At 44.3% G+C, this 20,636-nt stretch overlaps 1 protein-coding gene and 1 non-coding gene across 4 annotated transcripts; one reads left to right on the forward strand and one right to left on the reverse strand.

Annotated features, from left to right (window-relative positions):
- Positions 1–7,073: 7,073 nt before the first annotated feature.
- Parp2 (poly(ADP-ribose) polymerase 2) lies at positions 7,074–20,015 on the reverse strand. 3 transcript variants are annotated; one of them, XM_048435594.3, is made up of 16 exons: positions 19,910–20,015; positions 17,825–17,971; positions 17,483–17,553; positions 16,492–16,542; positions 13,962–14,058; positions 13,549–13,624; positions 12,872–12,974; positions 11,974–12,133; positions 11,643–11,781; positions 9,162–9,225; positions 8,950–9,084; positions 8,627–8,754; positions 8,364–8,463; positions 7,757–7,855; positions 7,451–7,575; positions 7,074–7,337 (listed from the first exon to the last, which is right to left on the reverse strand). In XM_048435594.3, exons 1-16 carry the CDS (start codon positions 19,947–19,949, stop codon positions 7,178–7,180), a joined length of 1,695 nt encoding a protein of 564 aa, XP_048291551.3. In that variant the 5' UTR covers positions 19,950–20,015; the 3' UTR covers positions 7,074–7,177. The 3 variants fall into 3 exon arrangements, with proteins under 3 accessions (XP_048291551.3, XP_087768016.1, XP_087768017.1); XM_087911890.1 differs by having other exon boundaries at positions 13,941–14,058; XM_087911891.1 differs by lacking the exon at positions 17,483–17,553 and having other exon boundaries at positions 13,941–14,058; positions 19,910–19,998.
- Positions 20,016–20,112: 97 nt separating this feature from the next.
- LOC146892216 (Nuclear RNase P) lies at positions 20,113–20,409 on the forward strand. The gene has a single exon (XR_015004931.2).
- Positions 20,410–20,636: the final 227 nt, after the last annotated feature.

Genomic DNA, 20,636 nt, shown 5'->3' on the forward strand with positions numbered 1-20,636 from the left:
ACACAAAATGATGGGGCCAGTGAAATGGCTCAGTGGGTAGAGCACCTGCTACCAACCTGAGTTTGATTTTCAGAACCCACAACAGGAGGAGAACCAACTCCTGCAAATTGTCCTGTGACCTCTGCGTGCATACTGTAGTATGTACACGTGTGTGTCCCTGTTCCCATAAGTAAATACATAGAGTAGGAAATAATTAGAAAAACAAACCTTGGTTTTCTAAAATGCTGTTCTTATGAGTGAGAGAAAAGAAAGAACTCTGCCTACGTCACTGAACTGTGTTTCGTGTATCACCTAACTGTGGGCACTGACGTTTTCACCTGGAAATAACTCTCAGTTCTCATTATTTCATAATTATAACAGAAATATAACATGATTTCCACTCACTGCTTCACAAACGTTAGCAAAGAAGTCATATGGTTATGTTAATGTTGAGGAGGGAGGGAAATTAAATTATTTATTTTTGAGACACTATAAAGACCAGGCTGACTCCAACTCAGAGTTATGCTCGCCCCTGCCTCCCAAGTGCTGGGATTAAAGGCGTAAACCGCTGTGCCTGGCTAGGAAATTTATTTATTGTTTCTGAAAGGAGAATCAGAAACAAAAACACAAATAATAGATATATCCCAAAAGAACTTAGCTGTTGGTAATTTTTCAGTGGTGTGGTATGTATGTTTATATTTATTTTTATATTTTTTGGCTTTTGAGACAGGGTCCTAAACTTCCTACATAGCTGAGACTGACCCTGATCTCATGATCCTCTTGCCTCCATCCTAGCAGACTCTGTCATATTTGTTCTTTGTGATGGGGTAGTTTAAACTCAGGACCACGTGCAAGCTGGGTAAGTTCTTTATCATTGAGCTACACCCCTACTTAGCTTATGTTTTTTCTTCAAATCATTTTTTTTTATTTAGATTTGTTTATTCTATGTGCACATGTGTTTGGGGTACATGTGCATATGTATGTGTGCCTGGTGTTCACAAGGGCTGGAAGGCAGAGCTGGGTCCCGTGGAACTGGTTATGAGCCACCTTGTAGGTTCTGTGAACCAGATCTAGGTCTTCTGTAAGAGCAACAAGTGCTCTTAACTGCTGATTCATCCCGCACACCCCTTTCTTCAAATCGTTTAAGATTTACCAAGCAGTTGCAAGAATGGCAAAGGTTGCTCTTGGATGTCCTTCATCTGCTTCCTCTACCGCTATCTCAGTTAACATTTCTACATTCCCCATTCTATTCCTTAACTAGAGCTGCCTTATGTTCACATCACACTGTTTTCACAATGCAGCTCTGGAATGAATTTTAAAATCAGGAAGTGTGTGTGCTTCACCTTTGCTCATTTTTGAGATAGTTTGGCTATTTAGGATAGATAATTTTACAATTCCACATGAATTTTAGGGCTATCTTATTCATTTCTCAAAAAAGGGAGAGGACCAGCATTAAATCTAAAACTCCATCAGCAGGGAACATCCTTCCTTTCACTTAGGTTCTTCCACCTGTGTGCTATAGTTTCCAGTATACACCATTTAACTTCGTGTGTTAAGTCTACTGTAACTTTTTTCTGAGTTGGAAATAAAAGCCTTGTGCATGCTAGGCAGGCGTTCTACTGCTGACTCATACCAAGGTCCCCAGCAAATTATTTTAATTTCCTTCCATATTATTCATTCTTCATGTTTAGAAAGTCTTGCTGATTCCAACTCTACTATATTTTGGTTGTAAATCTTTTTTGCCTCTGGCTCCCAAGTGCTGAAATTATGGGTCTGTGCTTGTGCACCTGGCTTCTCCAATTATGTCTAATCGTGAGATCATGGATATATATATAGTCCTGTCTCATATAGTCTAGGCTGGTTTGGAACTCACTATGTAGCCAAGGCTAGCCTTGAAATGGCCCTCCTGCCTCTACCTGCCAAGGGCAGAATTACAGATATCCATGTTTAATTTTCTTTTTAAAAAATAGTAAGGAGGTTATTGTATCAGCTATCTCTAAGTAATTATATAAGATATAACTATTATATAACTGTTATATTCTCACATAATTATATTCAGAAATAATTATAAAAATAGGTAAGATTTCATGAAAATATTTCTTGTTATAGTATCTTAGGAAGTCCTGCTCACATCAGTAGTCTGCATCCAGCACTACCTCAGACACATGGGCAGTCGGTTAGGGTTAGGGTACAGCTTTGGTCAGACAGAATGGGCAGCCCAAATGGCATCTGTGTTAGTCTGTAAGCAAGGCCAAGCATGTCATTCTTGTTGATGTCTAACTTCTCAAAAATGTGACCCTCAAAGATGAGGTGGCAGAGCCAGTCAAAGTTCCTTCCTCTGCACCGGAACCATCACTATCTAGATTAATTTCAGTCACAGCACTGGCAAAGTCGCTGACCTTTTCACTTGGTTAGTGGTGTTTTGCTGTCACAAGGTCTGTTTACTCTGTGTAGTCCTGGCTGTTCTGGAACTCACACTGTAGACCAGGCTGGCCTGGAGCTTCCCAGTGCTGGGATTACACGTGTGTGACACCTTGCCTGGACGCCATCACAGATTTAAAGTGGATTGTTATTCTCTGAACAGCTCCTGAGGCTGACATGTGGTGTGGGACTCCCCTCTGTATGCGGAAATGTTTTACTGTTGGACTAGAAGTCCAAACGTCAGGGAGGAGCTGCTCCAGAAACCACTCGCATAACCACTATTGATGCAAAAGCAAGAGGATTTTTATTCTGTCCTGACAGGGCCCTTCAGGTTCGGGATACGAAGGACCTCTGATAGCTGTTACGGTCCATCTTTTAAAGCAAAAATCCACAGACACAAGAGGAGGGAACCTGGAGGTTGTTTTCCAACTTATTGGATTGGCTTATTCAAAGGCTTACTAGCAGTGATTGGTCTATTCCAGGGCAAGAGAATAGCTACGTGGTCAGGTGAGATAAGGGGAGCATCTGTGGGCCATCCTGACCTTGTTTCAGTGACTAAATCAAACATCAAGAACTGAGTCAACATCTGTGGGTTGTCTTTGCCTCAATTCCCAGAACGGAGTTATGTTTGAAGATTATTCACAAAGACACGGGAGGATGAGCAGTCCAGCATGTGTGTGTGGGGGCGACTGTCCCATTTCCAAGAGAGAGTGAGTGTAAGGTTTTAGAAAAATGTCTTAGGGTTGAGGGGGCTTACAAGTGCATTTAGAGTCTTTCATTATTACCATTGGTTAATAAAGAAGCTGCTTTGGGCCTGTACAGAATAGAGCAAGACGGGGAATTCCAAGAAGAGATAGAGGAGAAAAGAAGGCGGAGTCAGGGAAACACCATGTAGCTGCCAAAGGAGAAAGACACATGGAACCTTACCTGTAAGCCTTGTGGTAACATACAAAATAATGAAATTTAAGATGTAAAAGTTAGTTAATAAGAAGTCTAAGCTATTGGCCAAGCAGTGTTGTAATTAATACAGTTTCTGTGTGATCATTTTGGGTCTGGGCGGCCAGAAATGAAGAAGCAGCCTCCACCTACAGAATGGCACCCCATGTTCCCACTACAGACATGCTCAGTAGCCAGTGGCAGCCTGGGCCACAGAAGGCCTGGGAGACAGGCTGAGCTCAGGGGCCAGTGGCCACACCTGTGTCCTTAGAACTAACTATCATGACTGTATCTCCAGTAAAATACTGAATGTAAGTTGTGGGAATGGACTTCTAGATTTGACTTGTTTTTAGGTTCTTAGATCCCCTCCTCCCCTCTGCTTTTAGACAAGGTCTCAGGTAGCCCAGAACTTACTCTGTAGACAACTTTTAAAATTTCTGATCCTTCTGCCTCCACCGCCTGAGTTCATCACCATGCCCACTTTGTGCAGTTCTGGGATGAGACCAGGGATCTGTGCATGCAATTAGTCAGGATTCTTTAGAGTAACAGAAATTCAATAGGATGAACCTCTCCCTATAAAGAGAAAGGGGATTGTTTAAAGAATGACTTACAAGCTGTGGTCCAGCTAATCCAACAACAGCTTCCTATGAACAAAAGGGCCAAGAATCCAGTGGTTGTTCATTCCACGAGGCTGAATATCTCAGCTGTTCTTCAGTGCACTCCAGATTTCCAAAGAAGGAGGCTCCAATACCAGTGAAGGAATGGACTTGCTAGTGAGGGGGGAGAACAAACAGGCAAAGAAAAAAGTTTCCTTCTTCCAAGCCCTTTATATAGGATTCCAGCAAAAGGTGTGGCCAAGATTAGAGGTAGGCCTTTCCCCTCAAAAGATCAGGATGAAGGCTGGGCGTGGTAGCACACACCTTTAATCCCAGCACTCAGGAGGTAGAGGCCAGCCTGGTCTACAAAGTGAGTTTCAGGACAGCCAGGGCTGTTACATAGAGAAACCCTGTCTCGAGAAACAAAAACAAAAACAAAAAAATCTGGATTAAAGGTATGTCTTCCTAGTTCAAAAATCTGGATTAGAAGTGAATCCTCCGGCTTCAAGTGATTTAATTAAGCAAATATTCCTCACAGCCATTTTTTCTGGCTGTGAATTAATTTCAGATGTAGTCAAGATGACAACCAAGAATATTCATCAGACCTACACAAGCACATCCCGCCCAAGGAGATAAGCTTTGTGTTTTCTCCTATTAGGTATGAAATTGGCAAAGCTTCTCAGATTCCTTTTCAGGGTGAGGAAGTACTCTTCCATTCCTGTTGGATGTCTGTCATGAAATGAATGCCAAATTTTGCCCTGGTGCCTTTTCTTCATGACCAGGTAAGTTTTGACTTTCACTGGTTGATTCTTATGTTGGACAGCCCTGCATTCCTGTGATCTCACTTAATCATGGATGGGATGCAATCCTTTTTATGTTGATGGATTAGGCTTAGTCAATATTTTGTTGATCATTATAATTAATCTTAAGGGATACTGGTCTAAATTTTTATTGTAGTAATTGTTATCTGGTTTGGGTTTATTTATCTTATAGAATGAGTTGTGAAGTATTCCCTTCTCTTATACTTTTTAGAAAAGTACATAAAACCTACTTCAGTTTTTACATTTTTTAAAAGTTATTTTTACGTATGTATCTATGTCTCTGTGTTGATATATGTGTGTGTGTCAGGTGCCCTTGAAGGCCAGAAGAGGGTGTTTGATTCCCTAGAGCTGAGGGCTACCTGAAATGGGTTCTGGGAGCCAAACTCCCATCTTCTGGGAGAGCAGTCCACTCTCTTAACTACTGGACCATTTCTTTAGCCCCTTCTTCAGTTTTATTAGTGGTATAATACTAAGTGAGTGGGTAGATTTGACCACATCCTTATCAGTGAGGACATCTATGCAAACCTGGCTGTCTGTTCTAGGTCAGAGTATGGAATTTTTGGACATTTGATGGCGACTCGGGTATCAGAATTGGGATAACTACGATTTTGAAGGGAAAAGTGAGTCTTTAGAACCTGTACTCTGTCTACAGTAACATTTAACAGACAAAGGTTGGCAGAAAAAAACCCCGGATCTAGCAGGATGAAGCATTAGTCCCTCAGTGAGGGGACTGTATACAGTGAGAATAGAATCCAGAGTAACCTGTCACAGCAGTGGGATACAGAGAGATTGGGTTCTTTCTGGAAATGAGGTAGAGTGATATCAGAAGAAATAAGTGTTTGGGGTCTGAGGAGATTACTGCTCTTGCAGAGGACTTGTATTAGAGTTCTCTAAAGGAACAACAGAACTGAGAGAACAAGTGAATATATATGTATATATACATATAAATATAATTATATATTTTTTATTTTAAGGAGATTTACAATGGCTTACAGGCCACAGTCTAGTAGTTCAACAATAGCTATGAACCAATGGCCAAGAATCCAATGGTTGTTCAGTCTGTGAGGCTGCATGTTTTAGACAGTTTCAGTCAGGTGCTGGAGTCCTAGGAAATGCCTAGAATGCTCCTGGTCTTCAGTCTACATTGGAGTTCCAAAGACCAGTCAAAGAATGCCTCAGTAACAGGAGGTGAGCCCGCCAGAAAGTGTAAGAGCAGCCAGAAGTAAAGGCTCCTTCCCCCATGCCCTTTCATGGGCTGTGTAGTTGGAATTTTCTTTGGGCTGCCAACCAGCTCCCAAATAATAACACAGAGACTTTGTATTAATTACGAAAGCTCACCCTTTAGCTTATGCCTGTCCCACTAGCTCTTGCAACTTACTTTAACCTGTTTCTATTCATCTATGTTTTGCTTGGGGCTGCTTACCTTGATTTCATTCTGTATGTCCTGCTTTCCTGCTTCCCGTGTCTGTCTGGTTGGCTGGCCTCTGGTGTCTCCCCCTCTCTCTCTCTCAAACCTGATTCCTCCTCCTACTTACTCTCTTTGCCTGAAAGTCCCACCTATACCTCTTGCTATTTAGTTTTTTTATTAGACTAGTCAGGTTCCTTAGGCATATAGGTGAACAAATGCAACACGTTTATATCATTAATATTCCATGACATAAACAAATGGAACACATTTTTTACGTAAACTGATATTCCACAACAGGGCTGCTACCAGAATGTGGCCCAGTTGTAGGACAACTTTTTCCAGCTCAGGTGATTCATTCAAGCAAGAAAATCCCTCATAGGTATGCCCAGCTGCTTGGTTTTAGTTGATTCCAGGTATAGTTAAGCTGATTTACTAAGATCAGTCATCACAGGGTCCTGTGACTCCAGCTCCAGGGGATTCAGCTCCCTCTGCTGGCATCTGCACTCATGTGCACATAACCACACGCACTTTGGAAACATACACCTACTTAAAACTAAATCTAAAAGACAAGCTAAGTATGGCTGCACGTATCTGTAATCTCAGCATTTTGAGGTGCAAAGGACTGAATTGTTGGGGCTTGTTGGCCAGCAGACTGCAGATTCAGTGAAAGCCTTTGTCTCAGGAGGACACTGTGGTCAGGCTACAGTGGTGCACACCTTTAATCCCAGCACTCTGGAGGCAGAAGTAGGTGGATCTGCGCTGGAAGCTAGCCTGGTCTACGGAGTTCCAGGACAGCCAGGGCTACACAGAGAAGACAGACAAGACGAGGCAGTCCGTCAGGTGCTGAGGTACACTCCAGCAACCGTCCTCTGGCTTCACATGTGCACACCGGCATGCACACCACACACAAAGTCAGAGAGAAAGCTACACTATTTTATTAAACAAATTATCAAAAAGTTAAAAACATGTGGTTTTTGTTTGAAGATTGGATCTTCTCTTGCTTATCAGATCAACATTTACCACAGCTGCAGAAAATTAAACTGAATCTTTAGAAGGTATCGCATATGGACCTGGTTGGGGTTGTAGACAATAAACTCATTGTAGTTGAGGGTATACCCCTCTGGATTGAGAATTCCTGTCTCACTTGCTGGTCCTAAGGGCACTGTACTCCCATTCCTGCCAAATGGAAGAAAATGTGTCAACATTAGCGTTTGGTCCAGAAGTTGAAACAGACAAGTAATTCTTAACAAACTGAAAGTTTGCCAGCAGCCTTAGCTCTGGGTACTCACAGGGTGACGAAGTGGGCAGGGTCGGGAGCCATCTTTCCCAGCCCCTTGGTGCTATGCTTGCCCTGAAGCAATCCTTCTGCCTTAGGATTAGCCTCTAGTAGCTCATTACACTGCCCTAGAGCTACCTGCAAAGCAAAAGATCCACGGATGTCCATACCCGGTCCAGAGTGGGCGAGTCCAGAGCCGACCAGAACAACCCAATTTGTATTTTATTCCCTTACTTTAATCCCATTCTGGGTGTAACTCTTGAATCCAAAATCAGATTTTTTCAGTAAACTAGCGATCACAGCTGTGTTCCCTGCCTACCTCTGACAGGAGAAGGAGTCCTGTGTTCTTCGGGCGAGAGGCGAAGCAGTAGTTGGCACTCTTGGAAGACATGTCAGCAAAGTAGATGCCTTTCCCAAACTGAAACACCAACAAAAATGGAGATCAGCTGTCTAATCTATCATGAGAAGGTCCACACCTTTTACCCCTGGATTCAGGAGGCAAAAGCAGGCAAGTCTTTGAATTTGAGGCCAGCCTGGTCTACACAGTAAGTTCCAAATCACCCAAGGTCACAGTGAGACCCTGCTTCAAACCAGCAGCAGAAAATTATAAGGAATTTATAGAGAAGAAAACTCAGCGCTGACCATGAGGTTCCGTTCTCATAAACACAGCATGGTTCCTCCCCCACTGTCCTTTCCAACACAGTCCAGAGACAACAGGACGGCCACACAGCTCTGCCTTCAGACTCTAAGAGACAATTCCTTTCAGAACTTAAAGAGAGGACACGGTAAGAGGTGATATGGTTATCAGTGAGCTATCTGAACTCTTTCAGAGAAGCACCACCCAATCCTAGTATAGGTTGGGGAACCAAGATCATCACTGTATCTCTTTTCCTTTGGGTTCCTTCTAGAGTTCAGTCTCTACTTACCATGTAGCCTGTAATGGGAGCCTCAGGTGGGGCAACTCGAAGCCCGTGGCTCAGGATTCCCACCCAGTTACTCAGTCTGGAACCATGCCAGAGTAGCATCCTAAGAAAGACCCGTTATTCTACTCCATTGTTCTGAAAACAGCGTCACAAACACAACACACAAACAAAACAGCTGCCCCCGCCACCATCTGTCCAAGCTCCTTCATTACACTCCTTCATTACACTCCAGGCAAGATGTCTACTTGACCTCGAGCTGGGCTGACCTGTTAGGAAGGTCCTTCCTGAAGGCTTCTTTCTCCCCTTCCTTCTCTACTTCAAACACATCCAGCAAGGTCATAGTGTAGTCCTTGTGTGTAGGAGCGTGGGTAGACTGTAGGTACTGAGAAATCACCTGTGGAAGGAGTGAAGACAGCAAGTGCAGACCCTGTAAGAGGCTGGGCTGAAGGATGCAGGGCTGCTGCTCTAAGTGATGGCTCACAACACAGTAGGAAAGAGCTCTACACTCCCAAGTTCCCGGTAAATACAGGGACGGGAAGGAAGGGCTTCACTGGAGAAAACTGTGAAAATAAATGACTATTTTCATTACTTTGAATTCGTTACTTTCGTGGTCCAGAGGACGCAACGCACAATGTAGGTTTCTGTAGTGTTGGTCCAGCGGGTGTTCGGGGCCTTGGCGCTCTGACTTCACCAGCTTAAGGGCGATTTCAATGTCTCCCAGCGCCTAAGAGAATGAGACACAGAATCAACGTGAAGGAGCGCAGGCTGAGTCTGAGAACCTCCCGGGCACGCACGGCTCACCTCCAGCAGCTGCACTTTGTCCGACAGCTCTTTCTCCGTCCGGATTACTGGAGGGGTAGAGAGGCTAAGAACGGAGAGACAACCAGTGTGAGGTGTCTGGTTTGCGGCTAGACGGTACATGACAAAAACGGGTACTGTGGGAAACTGATATCTGCCTTCTTACTGAAGAAAAGGAAAAAAGTTGGACTTGGTGGCGCACACCTTTAACCCCAGCACTCAGGAGGCAGAGGGAGGAGGATCTCTGTGAGTGTGAAGCCGGCCCGGTCTACAGAGTGAGTTCCAGGGCAGCCAGGACTACATAAAATTAGGATTTTTCTATTTGAAAGAGAAAGGCCTGTGAAAAGACTTCAAAGACTAAAATATAAAGGGATATTAAACACACATTCTAAGTAGGATAAAACACCTACTTAGTTTTATATCTAATGTCCACTAGTAAGTGAGTACACACTGTTTGTGTTGTGTTGGTGTGACCCAGTAACGCATCACGCCAACTTTCTTAAGTGGTTCGCGTTAGTTTACAGGAGCAGAGGAAGGGAAGTCGTCAAACTGGATATTTTTAAAAAATAATTTATTTACCTTTATTTTATGTGCATTGGTGTGAAGGTGTCAGATTCCCTGGAACTGAATTTTCTGACAGTTGTGAGCTGCCATGTGGGTGCTGGGGATTGAACCTGGGTCCTCTGGAAGAGCAGTCACTGCTCTTAACCACTGAGCCAATTCTCCAGCCCCCAAACTGGATTTTTTAAAACAAATTTCAATAGTAAAGAATGATTCTTGCAATCACTTAGGAAACTTGACAAAAGCTTATAATCTGTCTTTCACAGCCTCTCCTTATAGGTACACATATCTGTACATATACACACAACCCTTGTTTGTATACTTTGAAATTATTAAATTCTGGTTCAAATCATTTATAATATAAAATATTATTTTTGCTATAGTCTTATCTCAAGAATATATTTTTTTTTTTTAGTTTTTGGATTCATGCTTGAGTTTATTTGAGATTCCTAGGTATTTCTGTATTGTCTCAGAAGACTCATGGAGTTGTCTGGAAGTAATGACTACCTCAGCTACAAACTTTCAGTGCTCAAGGTTTAACATACTGTTTGTACTCTACATGAACGAGCAGGAACATTATCTCCAAACCCACCCTTTCCCCTTTTCTTCCCTTAGTTTCATCTCCATTTCTGTGACTCCATCACTTCAGGAATCTTAGCTGAATGGAAGCACACAGGATGAGTCTGGGACTGGTTTCACTTAATTCAAATTCTTATCCTTGAGGCCATTATAGTTTTTCATATATTATTAATCCAATACTTTGCACTGCTGAGTAATATTGTCCACTATGGATGTTACACAATACACAAACACCTACATACTAAGGATATTTGGTTATTTATCATTAGCTTTTCTACAAATAAACATAAAATGAATAATCAAAAAACCCACATCTATTTCGATTTCCATGTTCAGGACTGGAGTTGAAATTCTTCTATGGGATCCTTTTTCAAAATAAGCTACACTGGTGTTAATAAGACAGTCTGAGGACAACCTAGACAGGGTAAACCCTTTGACCATTCACGGCTATTTTGAAGTCATGGAGTTCACAGAAAACAACAGAGAAACAATGAAGACCAGGATGAAGAAAAAACTGGGCTAGGATGCAGCTCAGAGGGAAAGTGCCTGGGTGACATACACAGGGCCCGAGGACCGCACAGACAGACAGACACACACACACATAGACACAGACAGACACATACACACAGACACAGACAAACACAGACACAGACAAACACACACACAGACACACACACAGATAGACACACACACACATAGACACACACAAACACACACACACACAGAGAAACACAGACACAGACATAGACACACGCACACATAGACACAGACAGACACACACACACAGACATACACACACACACACACACACACACACACACAGAGACATACACACACACACAGACACACGCACACGGGACAGTAATGGGTTTTATTCATTTGATATCAATCATTTGGTTTCAGAAAAGTGTAATTTGTGTGAGTGTGATCACCTTAAAGGAATGGGAGGAGGGATGATTTGCAAGGTAAGGTATCAAAGTGTTTTACTTAGTGGCTAGATGCATTCTCTTCTTTTTTTTGTAGGGGTGGGGACTCATTCTCTTGTGAGTTGGCTAACTTTCACTAGGTCAGGAATATGGTTCTAATAAAGTTGGGAAATTACGTCTCATACTTCTTTTGTTTTTACAATTTTCTTGCGTCAGGGTCTAGGCCGGCCTAGACCGGCGTCTCTCTACCTCCTGAGTGCTGACTTCCCATAGTCTAAGCTAGCTACAAATCTTATCGGATCCAGTTCTCTTTAAGGTAACAATTTCCTCAGGAATAAAAGGTTAAGAGGACCACAGTTGCTGCAGTTGCCTACGGAACAAGAGTGAGTAGCAGAACAAAGAAACATCACACCCTTACCCAAAGTCATGTGGGATCCTGGTATAGAATTCATTGCATGCTTCCAGAAGAGCTCGCCCGTGCTGGCCGCTCCGAATACAGTCCTCGATCTTCTTGAGAGACTGGTAGCCTGCCTTGATTTGTGCCACCGTCAGCTTTCCTGGAGGCCCAGTCAGAGATCAGACCCCCAAACAGGGTCCCGTCCCTATAAACTATATACCCCTGCTCAGTTAAAACTCAATTTTTAAAACAGTGTCACCCTCTCAAACCCACACTCAGGGCTTTGAGCACTCCGCGACTGCTCACTAAGCAGCCAGGAGACACAGGGCTGCAGGAGACTCTCGAGCCCTACCAAGTGGGGCTTTCTTGGTGTCGTACTTCATCTCCACCATCACCTCCTCCATTGTCTTCACATCACAGATCAACCTTATCAGCTCCTGGACTCGAAGATCCAGCTGTGACTCTGGCTTCAGAGTCTCAAGAGACTCCTCTTGCTTTGTTTTATCTTCGTCCTGTAGCAAAGTAAGCACAACTTCTAATATCTGAAGGGTGTGTTAGAGCCCCCGTAGGGAGCAGGCCTACAGTGATCCGTGGGGTTTGCATGCTGGTACATTCTGTTAGGAATCTAGCTGAGCAGCCAGGGTGATTTCCACCCCATCTTGTTAGAGCTCCTGCACAGGGAAGCACTCAGAGGAACAAATGGCCCTTCCAACAAAGTCGTTTCGTTAAGTATGCAAACAAGGTTCTTAGGCCACAGCCCTTCTGATCACATTAATACAAAGTTTCTTCGTTTTCAGATCTATGAGGTTTTAGGAAAGTTCTTAGTATCTTGGAAACCTTAGTTTGTCAAAATTATTTTTCGTTCTTTCTTTTTGTGATTCTCAGATTTGAACCTGGGGCCTCACGCGTGCTTGGCAAACATTCTCCTTCTGACTGCACCTCCAGCCCTTGCTCCCCTCAGCGGTGTAGAAGTGAAGCCAGCTTGAAACAGCTTATCAGTTTGGTTATTTATCGTCCACTCCTGGTCTATAACACTGAACCTCAGGAAGCGGGGCCTTAGGTTTCATAAGAACTCTAGTACATAAGAGAGAAGACTGCAGACACAGAAAGGCATTTCCAGCCCTTTGGGATTGAAGATGAGAGAGAGTTATCTGAGGTGGGGATAGCAGTGACTGTTCTGGTCTTGCACCGATCGCCACCGCCCGGCTAGATGTCGTTTACTTGGCAGACAGCTTCTGCAGTCGGGTTACCTGCACGCTGGCGCCATAGTCCATCTGAAGCATGTCGTACTTCCCAGGTACCTTCTTAAAGTTCTCACGATCCTCCCAATTATTTTTCGTTTTGTCAAGGAATCTGTGGAGTCCAAGGAAGTGGGGAAACCACACAAGTCAAGGCCACTGCCAGAGGGAGGCACACAGCAGTTTCCCAACGATCTGTGCCCCTCACAGCTCAGACACCAGTTCTGTTGTGTGACCATAAATTAGGACACCGAATGAACAGAAAAACGGGAATAAAGAAATCAAGTAAAACTGAGAGTAAGGTTTTCCAGGTCCCAAAACACAGCAGCCATTGATATATGAAATATGACATAAGATAGACAACCAACGCCTTTCCCAGAGAAACCTGTGTCTAGACTCCAGAGTCTGCCCTCAAAATTGCCATGAGAAGTTTAAAGCTCCAGGCAGATAGTCTCCAGTGTTTCTAATTTCTTAGCTTTGCTTGCTGTGTTTACAATATTCTAGATTTTTCTGGTTACCTTCAAGGTTTTAGGTTGATTCAGTCACTAACTAAAGATACAATTTAATGTTCTAATCACAGGGCATCAGAGTAGGAAGGAATCAACGTTTAAGCCCAATTATCCTTACATGAAATTCTTCAACAAGAGAGATCCAAGAAGGGTACATTTAACTCATTTTTTAGCACTTACTTTTTCTGAAATATTTCCTTTGCTTTGTTGAGGTCACCAGAACAAGTCACTAAGCTGTGCTGTCCCGTTTTCCCAACTGCAAAGCAAACGCCATAGACAGATGGTTCCGTGCCCGTGATCCCAAGTACAGCTCTAGCAGCAACGAGGCATCTCTCTAAGGTCTCTCTGCTTATTGTGTGACAACAGGCAGGAAACGGGGAAGGGAAAAGTGCGAAGGCCAGGCAACAGATCAGATCGACACGAGATGCCACCAAGTGTCACGGCCTCACAAAGCTTCCCAATGAGGATGCCGGCCACTCCCCAACCTCAAAAGCCTAGGTGGGTTCCTGAGCCCTTTTGCAGACCTAAGCCTACCCCCTGCATTGCCTCTGTGTTTCTCAATTGCTACTCACACAATCCATCAAAGCCTTTACCTCGGCCCCACCTCATCCAGACGCTGAAGTTCCTCTGGGCATCATCCTCTAACAGCTGAATAAGATAGTACTTGTTGTTGTTGAACTGGAGATTGGTCTGCGGTAGGTGGGAGAATAACAACATAAAAGGAGAGGTCTACAGCAGGAAGTCACACAGACTACCGCTGCTTCCTTGGTTATAACGAGCCCATAATTGCCAAAACGGAAAGCACAGCATGACGAAAACACATAGATCCCAAAAGAAAAAGGATAGAAACAGGAACTTAATGATTGGTTCTTAGGAATTAAAAGTGGGATCTTGGAAACTTCCTGAAACCCCCTATCCAACATTAATGGAATTCTCCTGAATCCTTCCACCCACCACCCAACCCCATACCCTACATTAATGGGACCTTTCTGAAATCCCCTACCCAACCCCCACACCCTACATTGATGGGATCCCCTGAAACTCCCTACCCCAATCCACATCCTACATTAATGGGACCCTCCTGAAACCTTCTACCCAACCTCAACACCTTACATTAATGGGATCCTCCTGAACCCCCCACTCCCACCCCACCCCCTACACTAATGGAGGTCTTCTGAAAGCTCCCTCCGAAGGTATTTTTTTTCATTCTACATTATGGTTTGAGACAGGGTCTCTGGCCAAACCTGGAGTTCACTGGTAAGCCCCATGTGTCCTCCTGTCTCCTAGCCTCCCCAGTGCTAGGATTACAGATATACACGAGCGTACCCAGCCTCCTACTTGGGTGCTGGGGATCTGAACTCAGGTCCTCAGGCTAATACTGCAAGTATTACTGAGTCAGTCAGTTCCCCAGCCCGGCTTATAATAGTTTAGATAGAAGTAATAAAAAAGAATACTAGTTAGCTGTTAAAATTATATATATTAGATAAATACATTGACGTGTGTGGCTGGTGAGAAAGCTCAATCAGTAAAGTACTAGCTAAACAAATATAAGATCTTGTGTTCAATCCCTAAAAATAGTAAGCCTGGGGATACACACTGCAATCCCAGTACTGCTTAGCAGAGACAGGCAGATTCCTGGAGTGCCTATTAGGTTAGCTACAGGTCAGCAAGAGAACTTGTCTCAAGAAAAAAAAAAGAAAAAAGAAAAAAAGAAAAACGAAACTAGTCAATGGCACTTAGGAACAACATCTGAACTTGACCTTTGGCTTCTACATGCAAGCATACATGTGCACTCGTAAGAACACCCATTCATGTATAGACACACAAAGGTAAGTAAATTCAAGTATGAGTCATCCCTGGGAAATAAATGAACAAAGCAAGTATCTATTCAAAACAGAGAGAGAGAGAGAGAGAGAGAGAGAGAGAGAGAGAGAGAGAGAGAGAGATAAACAGAAGACTGGTTAGGGAGACAGAGATGTGTGTGTGTGTGTGTGTGTGTGTGTGTGTGTGTGTGTGAGAGAGAGAGAGAGAGAGAGAGAGAGAGAGAGAGAGAGAGAGAGAGAGTAGACAGAAGACTGGTTAGGGAGGGGGGATAAACAGAAGCCTGGTTAGGGACGCAGCTCAGTGAGAGCCTTATGTGCCATGTACATGCACAAGGCACTGGACTTGGTCTCTCAAACAGGGAGAAAAAAGAAAAAAAACCAGAAAATGTTAGTGCATACTTGTAATCCTAACACCTGAGGTTGAGGCAGCAGGATTACTGTCAGTAGAAGGCTAGCCTGATCTACGGTGACTACCAAGACGAGTGAGGACAACGTAGAAAAACACAGACATGCACAGAGGCCAGGGGTAAGTAGGACGGAGAACAGATTCCAGAGCTGTGTTCTGACCTCCACACGTGTGCTGTGGTATGTGTGCCTCCTCCCATCACATTCCCAGTAATAATTAAACATATTAAAATGTTAGGATAGACTGGGTGAGATAGCTGTGCCCCTGAAATCAAAGTCCGACAGAGATGGAAACAAGGGGACTCCAAGTTCAAGGCCTGCCTGGGCCACACAGTGAGAACCCGCCGCAAAATAAAGAAGTAAACAACCCATGTTGGTGGAACACCTAGCTCGTCTAGCATGCATAAAACCCTGCGTCTGATCCCAGGTAGCACATAAAACCAGATGTGGTGGTGCATGTCTGAAATCCTAACACCTGGAAGATGGAGGTAAAAGATCAGGGTTGAAGGTCATCCTAGACTGTATGTCCAGCCTGGGCTTTGTCAGAGTCTGCCTCAAAAAAACAAAACAAAAAATACACATTCTGAGAAGTCTACAAAACAAACAAACAAAAACTCTTCAACATGGGCAAAAAGTACATTGTAATAGTCAAAAAGCCAATGTCGATTCTGGAAAAATGTGAGCGGTTTATATTAAGAAGAAATTCTGAGATAGCCTGGGCTAGCAAGAGGGTTGGATGGGTAGAGGCACTTCCTGCCAAGTCCCCAGGGACCCTCACGGCAAACCTGTCCTCTGACTTCCACACAATCAATAAATAAATGTAATATGTTTATTAAATAAATGTAATAAAAATAATGAAAAAGAAATCCCCACACTTAAAATAACTTCCTCTTACTTGATTTAGCATGACATCATAGACATCATCGCCTTCATAATACACGTGAGCCTGGGAAGAGAGAAAACAGCGTCAGGGTACTCAGTCCTGCGAGCAAAGTGAGACCCTCTTTGTTTCTTCAATAATTTAAGGCTTATTCTCCAACACGTCCAACATCTGTCTTCCAGGAAGAGAAAGGAAATGGATGCTCTACACACAGCCTAGAGGCCTAAAGGAGTCTAACTCAAAAGAACCTATTCCTAAGTAGGCTTCCTTCTAGATTCTTTCCCCTTCATCAGTAACTCCTGCTATCCCACGACAGCTTCTCGTCAAAACCACGTGTCCTCCCTGAACAAGTACAGCTCTCCTGGTGAAAAGGAAGTAAGCTGGGGAAGCTGATGGCAACCCCGGACAACGCAATCATGCTGGTACCCTGCCAAGTTTTAAAAATTAAATTTATTCACTCCTTAATGCATGAGTGTTTTGCCTGCATGTATGTGTATGCGCCACTGTATGCCTGGTACTCGTGGAGTTCTGAAGAGGGCATCGGATCACCCGAACACGGTGCTACAGATGATTGTGAGGGGTCCTTCGGGGGCTGGGAACCGAACCCACATGAAGGGCCTCTTGAAGAGCAGCAAATGTTCTTACCCCTGGGCCATCTCTCCAGGCTCAATATTCTGCTAATTTGAGACACTCCCCCGCCCCCATTTCTCAACACTGGAGAAAATGATTCACAGGCATTATTCAGAAAGCACCTTTAAAAGGAACACCAGCAACATTCTAGCTAGGAATCACAGTAACAAAGATGTTTACTGGGCTGGAGAGATGGCTCAGAGGTTAAGAGACCTGACTGCTCCAGAGGTCCTGAGTTCAATTCCCAGCAACCACATGGTGGCTCACAACCATCTGTAATGAGATCTGGTGTCCAGAACACTATATACATAATAAATAAATAAATAAAAAACCCAAAAAACCAAAGACGTTAACTTCTCGTTCCTGACGCACTCACCTTCCCCACTTTGGCTGTACACTCTGGGTCCACAGGAGCTTTGCCCTTTAACAGCAAGGCCTTCACTGAATCTGGGGGACACACAAGCACGAGCCTCACTCACGTGGGAACCAGAAGAGCTGACTTGCCTAGAAAGCTGTCAAAATTAACTCTGCCCTTCCCTCTGGGTCTTTTATGAAAGCAAATCTATGAAAGCAAAAATTCAGCACAGCAGACTGATACCGCAAAATGCCCAAATGAGAGGGGAATTCCTGCTCTTCAAGGGGGAAGGAAGAAATACCATCCCACTCCTTCCAGAGACCCGAAAGCTGGCCCAGGTCCTCCTCCTCCCTGGCTTGCTACCTTGTTCTCCGTTTGTCCCCTCTGCCACCTTTCCTCCAGCCACAGGCCCCTTTTTCTGGCATGTGTGCATTTTCTTGGTGGGAGGAGAGTCTTCCGCTTCTTTGCTGCCGTTCTTAGCTCTCTTGGCATCATTTAGCACTTCAGAAGCTAAAGGTAAGAACAAGCAAAGAATTACTACACAACGAAGATGATCTAATATCTAAATAACACTCAAGCAAAATAGAAACAGAGGAAAAACTAGGGGGACGTGAAGGTTGCTGACACAGATACTCAAATATTTTTATGTTAAAATGACAATGAATCAGGCTTATGACTTAAACGTGCATGGTAATGGGACTGGGCTCATTTCTCTCCTGTTCTATGGAAATCTTACACAGACCATGAACATTATTTACATAAAGATAACCTAACTTTCTGCATCCCTCATAATATAGACCTTGATGCTGTGATTCTATAGATCCACCTCAGAAAATGTGACCTCATTTAAATTTTTTAACTCTTTGAAGAGCCAAACATGGCAAATCTTGCGTATATGTCTATTATAAAGACAATGAAAGACAATTCTTCTTTACGAAGCCCACACTTATGTTCTGTGGTCTTTCTTCCCAGGTATTTCTTTTTCTTTTAAACCTTGTGCTTAAGACATATGCTGACATCTCTTTGAATGAACTCCCAGCTCTGGTTCATCCTGCATACTCTGAAATTCCTTCCTATCTTAAAGCCACAGCACCAGCTTTGCCTGAGTTGAGGTCTCCCTGCCCTCGAATCTGCTGGCAAACTTTTAAAAAGTTATCGTTTTATTTATTTATTTTGTTTTTTGAGACAGGGTTTCTCTGTAGCTGTGGAGCCTGTCCTGGAATTAGCTCTAGTAGATCAGACTGGCCTTGAACTCACTGAGATCTGCCTGCCTCTGCCTCCAGAGTGCTGGGATTAAAGGCGTGCGCCCCCCCCCCCCCCCCCCCGCTTATTATTTTATTTTTACGTGTATGGGTGTTTTGTCTGCAAATATGTATGTGCACTACATGAATGCCTGGTGCACCATGAAATCAGAAGAGGGCATAAAATCTGGTAAGGTTAGCCACCATAGCTATGTGGATAAATTGGAATCAAACCCAGGTCCTCTACGAGAGGAACAAGTGTTTTTAAGCACTGAGCCAACGCTCCAGCACCATGACAATTTCTTTTTATTTTGAGACAGGGTCTGTCTACTTAGCCCAGGCTGTTCTGGAACTCACTATGTAGATCAGGCTGACCTACAACTCACAAAGATCCTCCTGCTTCTTCGCCTCCCAAGTGCTGGGATTAAAAGTATGGGCCAATATGACCAATTCCGACAAATCCTTTTGAAGAATTTAAAGGAGGCTGGAGAGATAGGTCAGTGATAAAGAGTTTTCCCCCAACTCTTCCATGGTGGAACACAACTGTCGGAAAAGACAGTTCCAGGGTATTCAACGACCCCTTCTGGCCCCCAGGCACACATTTGGTGTACATTATACAGACTGACAAAATACACATAAAAATTAAAAATTTTAAAATAATTATTTTAAAAGAAATAAATAAGATGTTCTTTGAGCGTTTACAAATAAATGTCACATCAGTCTTGAAATAAGCTGAGCAATCCTTCCTAAATTGCTATCCTGAAAAAAACAGGACAAAATAAATTTGTTCAAAGTTCACTACTTGTGGTATGGGTTTCGTAACCTCTGGTCTTCAATACCTTCTAGATCATATAATCATGGTCAGTAAAGTGCCCTACAGTCTGGACCAGCTTACAGCCAGCTTTCCTCACTGGAGCTTCAGAACCTTGGAGTTCGTTGAACAAAAAGTAAGATCGTGTACACACCGTATGTAATTTAACAGGGTACAATTAAGAACACAGTATGCAGCCCACAGCCAACAATTTCAAGACCCGAATTTTTCTCTCTGAAATCGGATGAAAGCTGACATAAGCAGTTAACCACTGTGCTGTACGCGTTTGTCCTTTGGCAGCGCTAGACTCAGTCACGAAGACCTTCTTTTAGTTGCATGCCCACTAGCTGCTAACAGGACTCGACAGTCGCGTCTGCCGTTACGGATGCAGCTCACCTCGCCTCCTGCAGCCCGCTCTCCGCCGCCGCGGCGCCATGGCGCGAGAGGCCGACGTCCTCACCCCGGCCTAGTAGCGCGGGCTTCCCGTCTGGGGCGGGGCCATGCAAATGAGCAGCGCTGCGCCTGGTGGGAAGCCACCCTAACCGTGAAGTCCGGGCTGCCCTGGAGTCTTTTAGCACCGCTGCCCCGCCTCCCCGGCGGGCGGAGGAAGCTCATCGGCGGGGCCACGTGCTGAGTGCTCGTCACTCCCAGGCCCCTGGGAAGGTCTGAGACTGGGGCCCCCCGCGGCCCTAACCGGGCCCTCCCCGAGCGGGGAGGTGAGTTCCCAGAGAACGGGGCTCCGCGCGCGGGCAGACCGGGCAGGAGAAGCCCCCCGCACGGGTGGGCGGATGCCCCCCTCGCCGGAGCTTGGAAAAGACTCACGGCCGGCGGTGCGAGTTCAATGGCTGAGGTGAGGCACCCGCCTCATAACCCAATTCAGACTACTCTCCCCCGCCCTCACTTTTAGCCATTGTTGGAATATATTTTAGCCATTTGTAGTTCCGTATCTCAATCTTTACAAAAGCAGAAACAAGGACTCAGGAAAAGCTTGTAGTTCCCAAAGTCCCCCATTGCCTCCCAGATTCTCCCCACCCATCCAACTCCACGTCTCCTTGCTCTTGACTTAGAAATCAGGTATTTAAAAGATAAATAAATAATTAAAAGGCACAAGTGACACACACAA

Source organism: Myodes glareolus, chromosome 12, assembly GCF_982192425.1.
Source record: "Myodes glareolus chromosome 12, mMyoGla1.1, whole genome shotgun sequence".
Lineage (NCBI taxonomy): Eukaryota > Metazoa > Chordata > Mammalia > Rodentia > Cricetidae > Myodes > Myodes glareolus.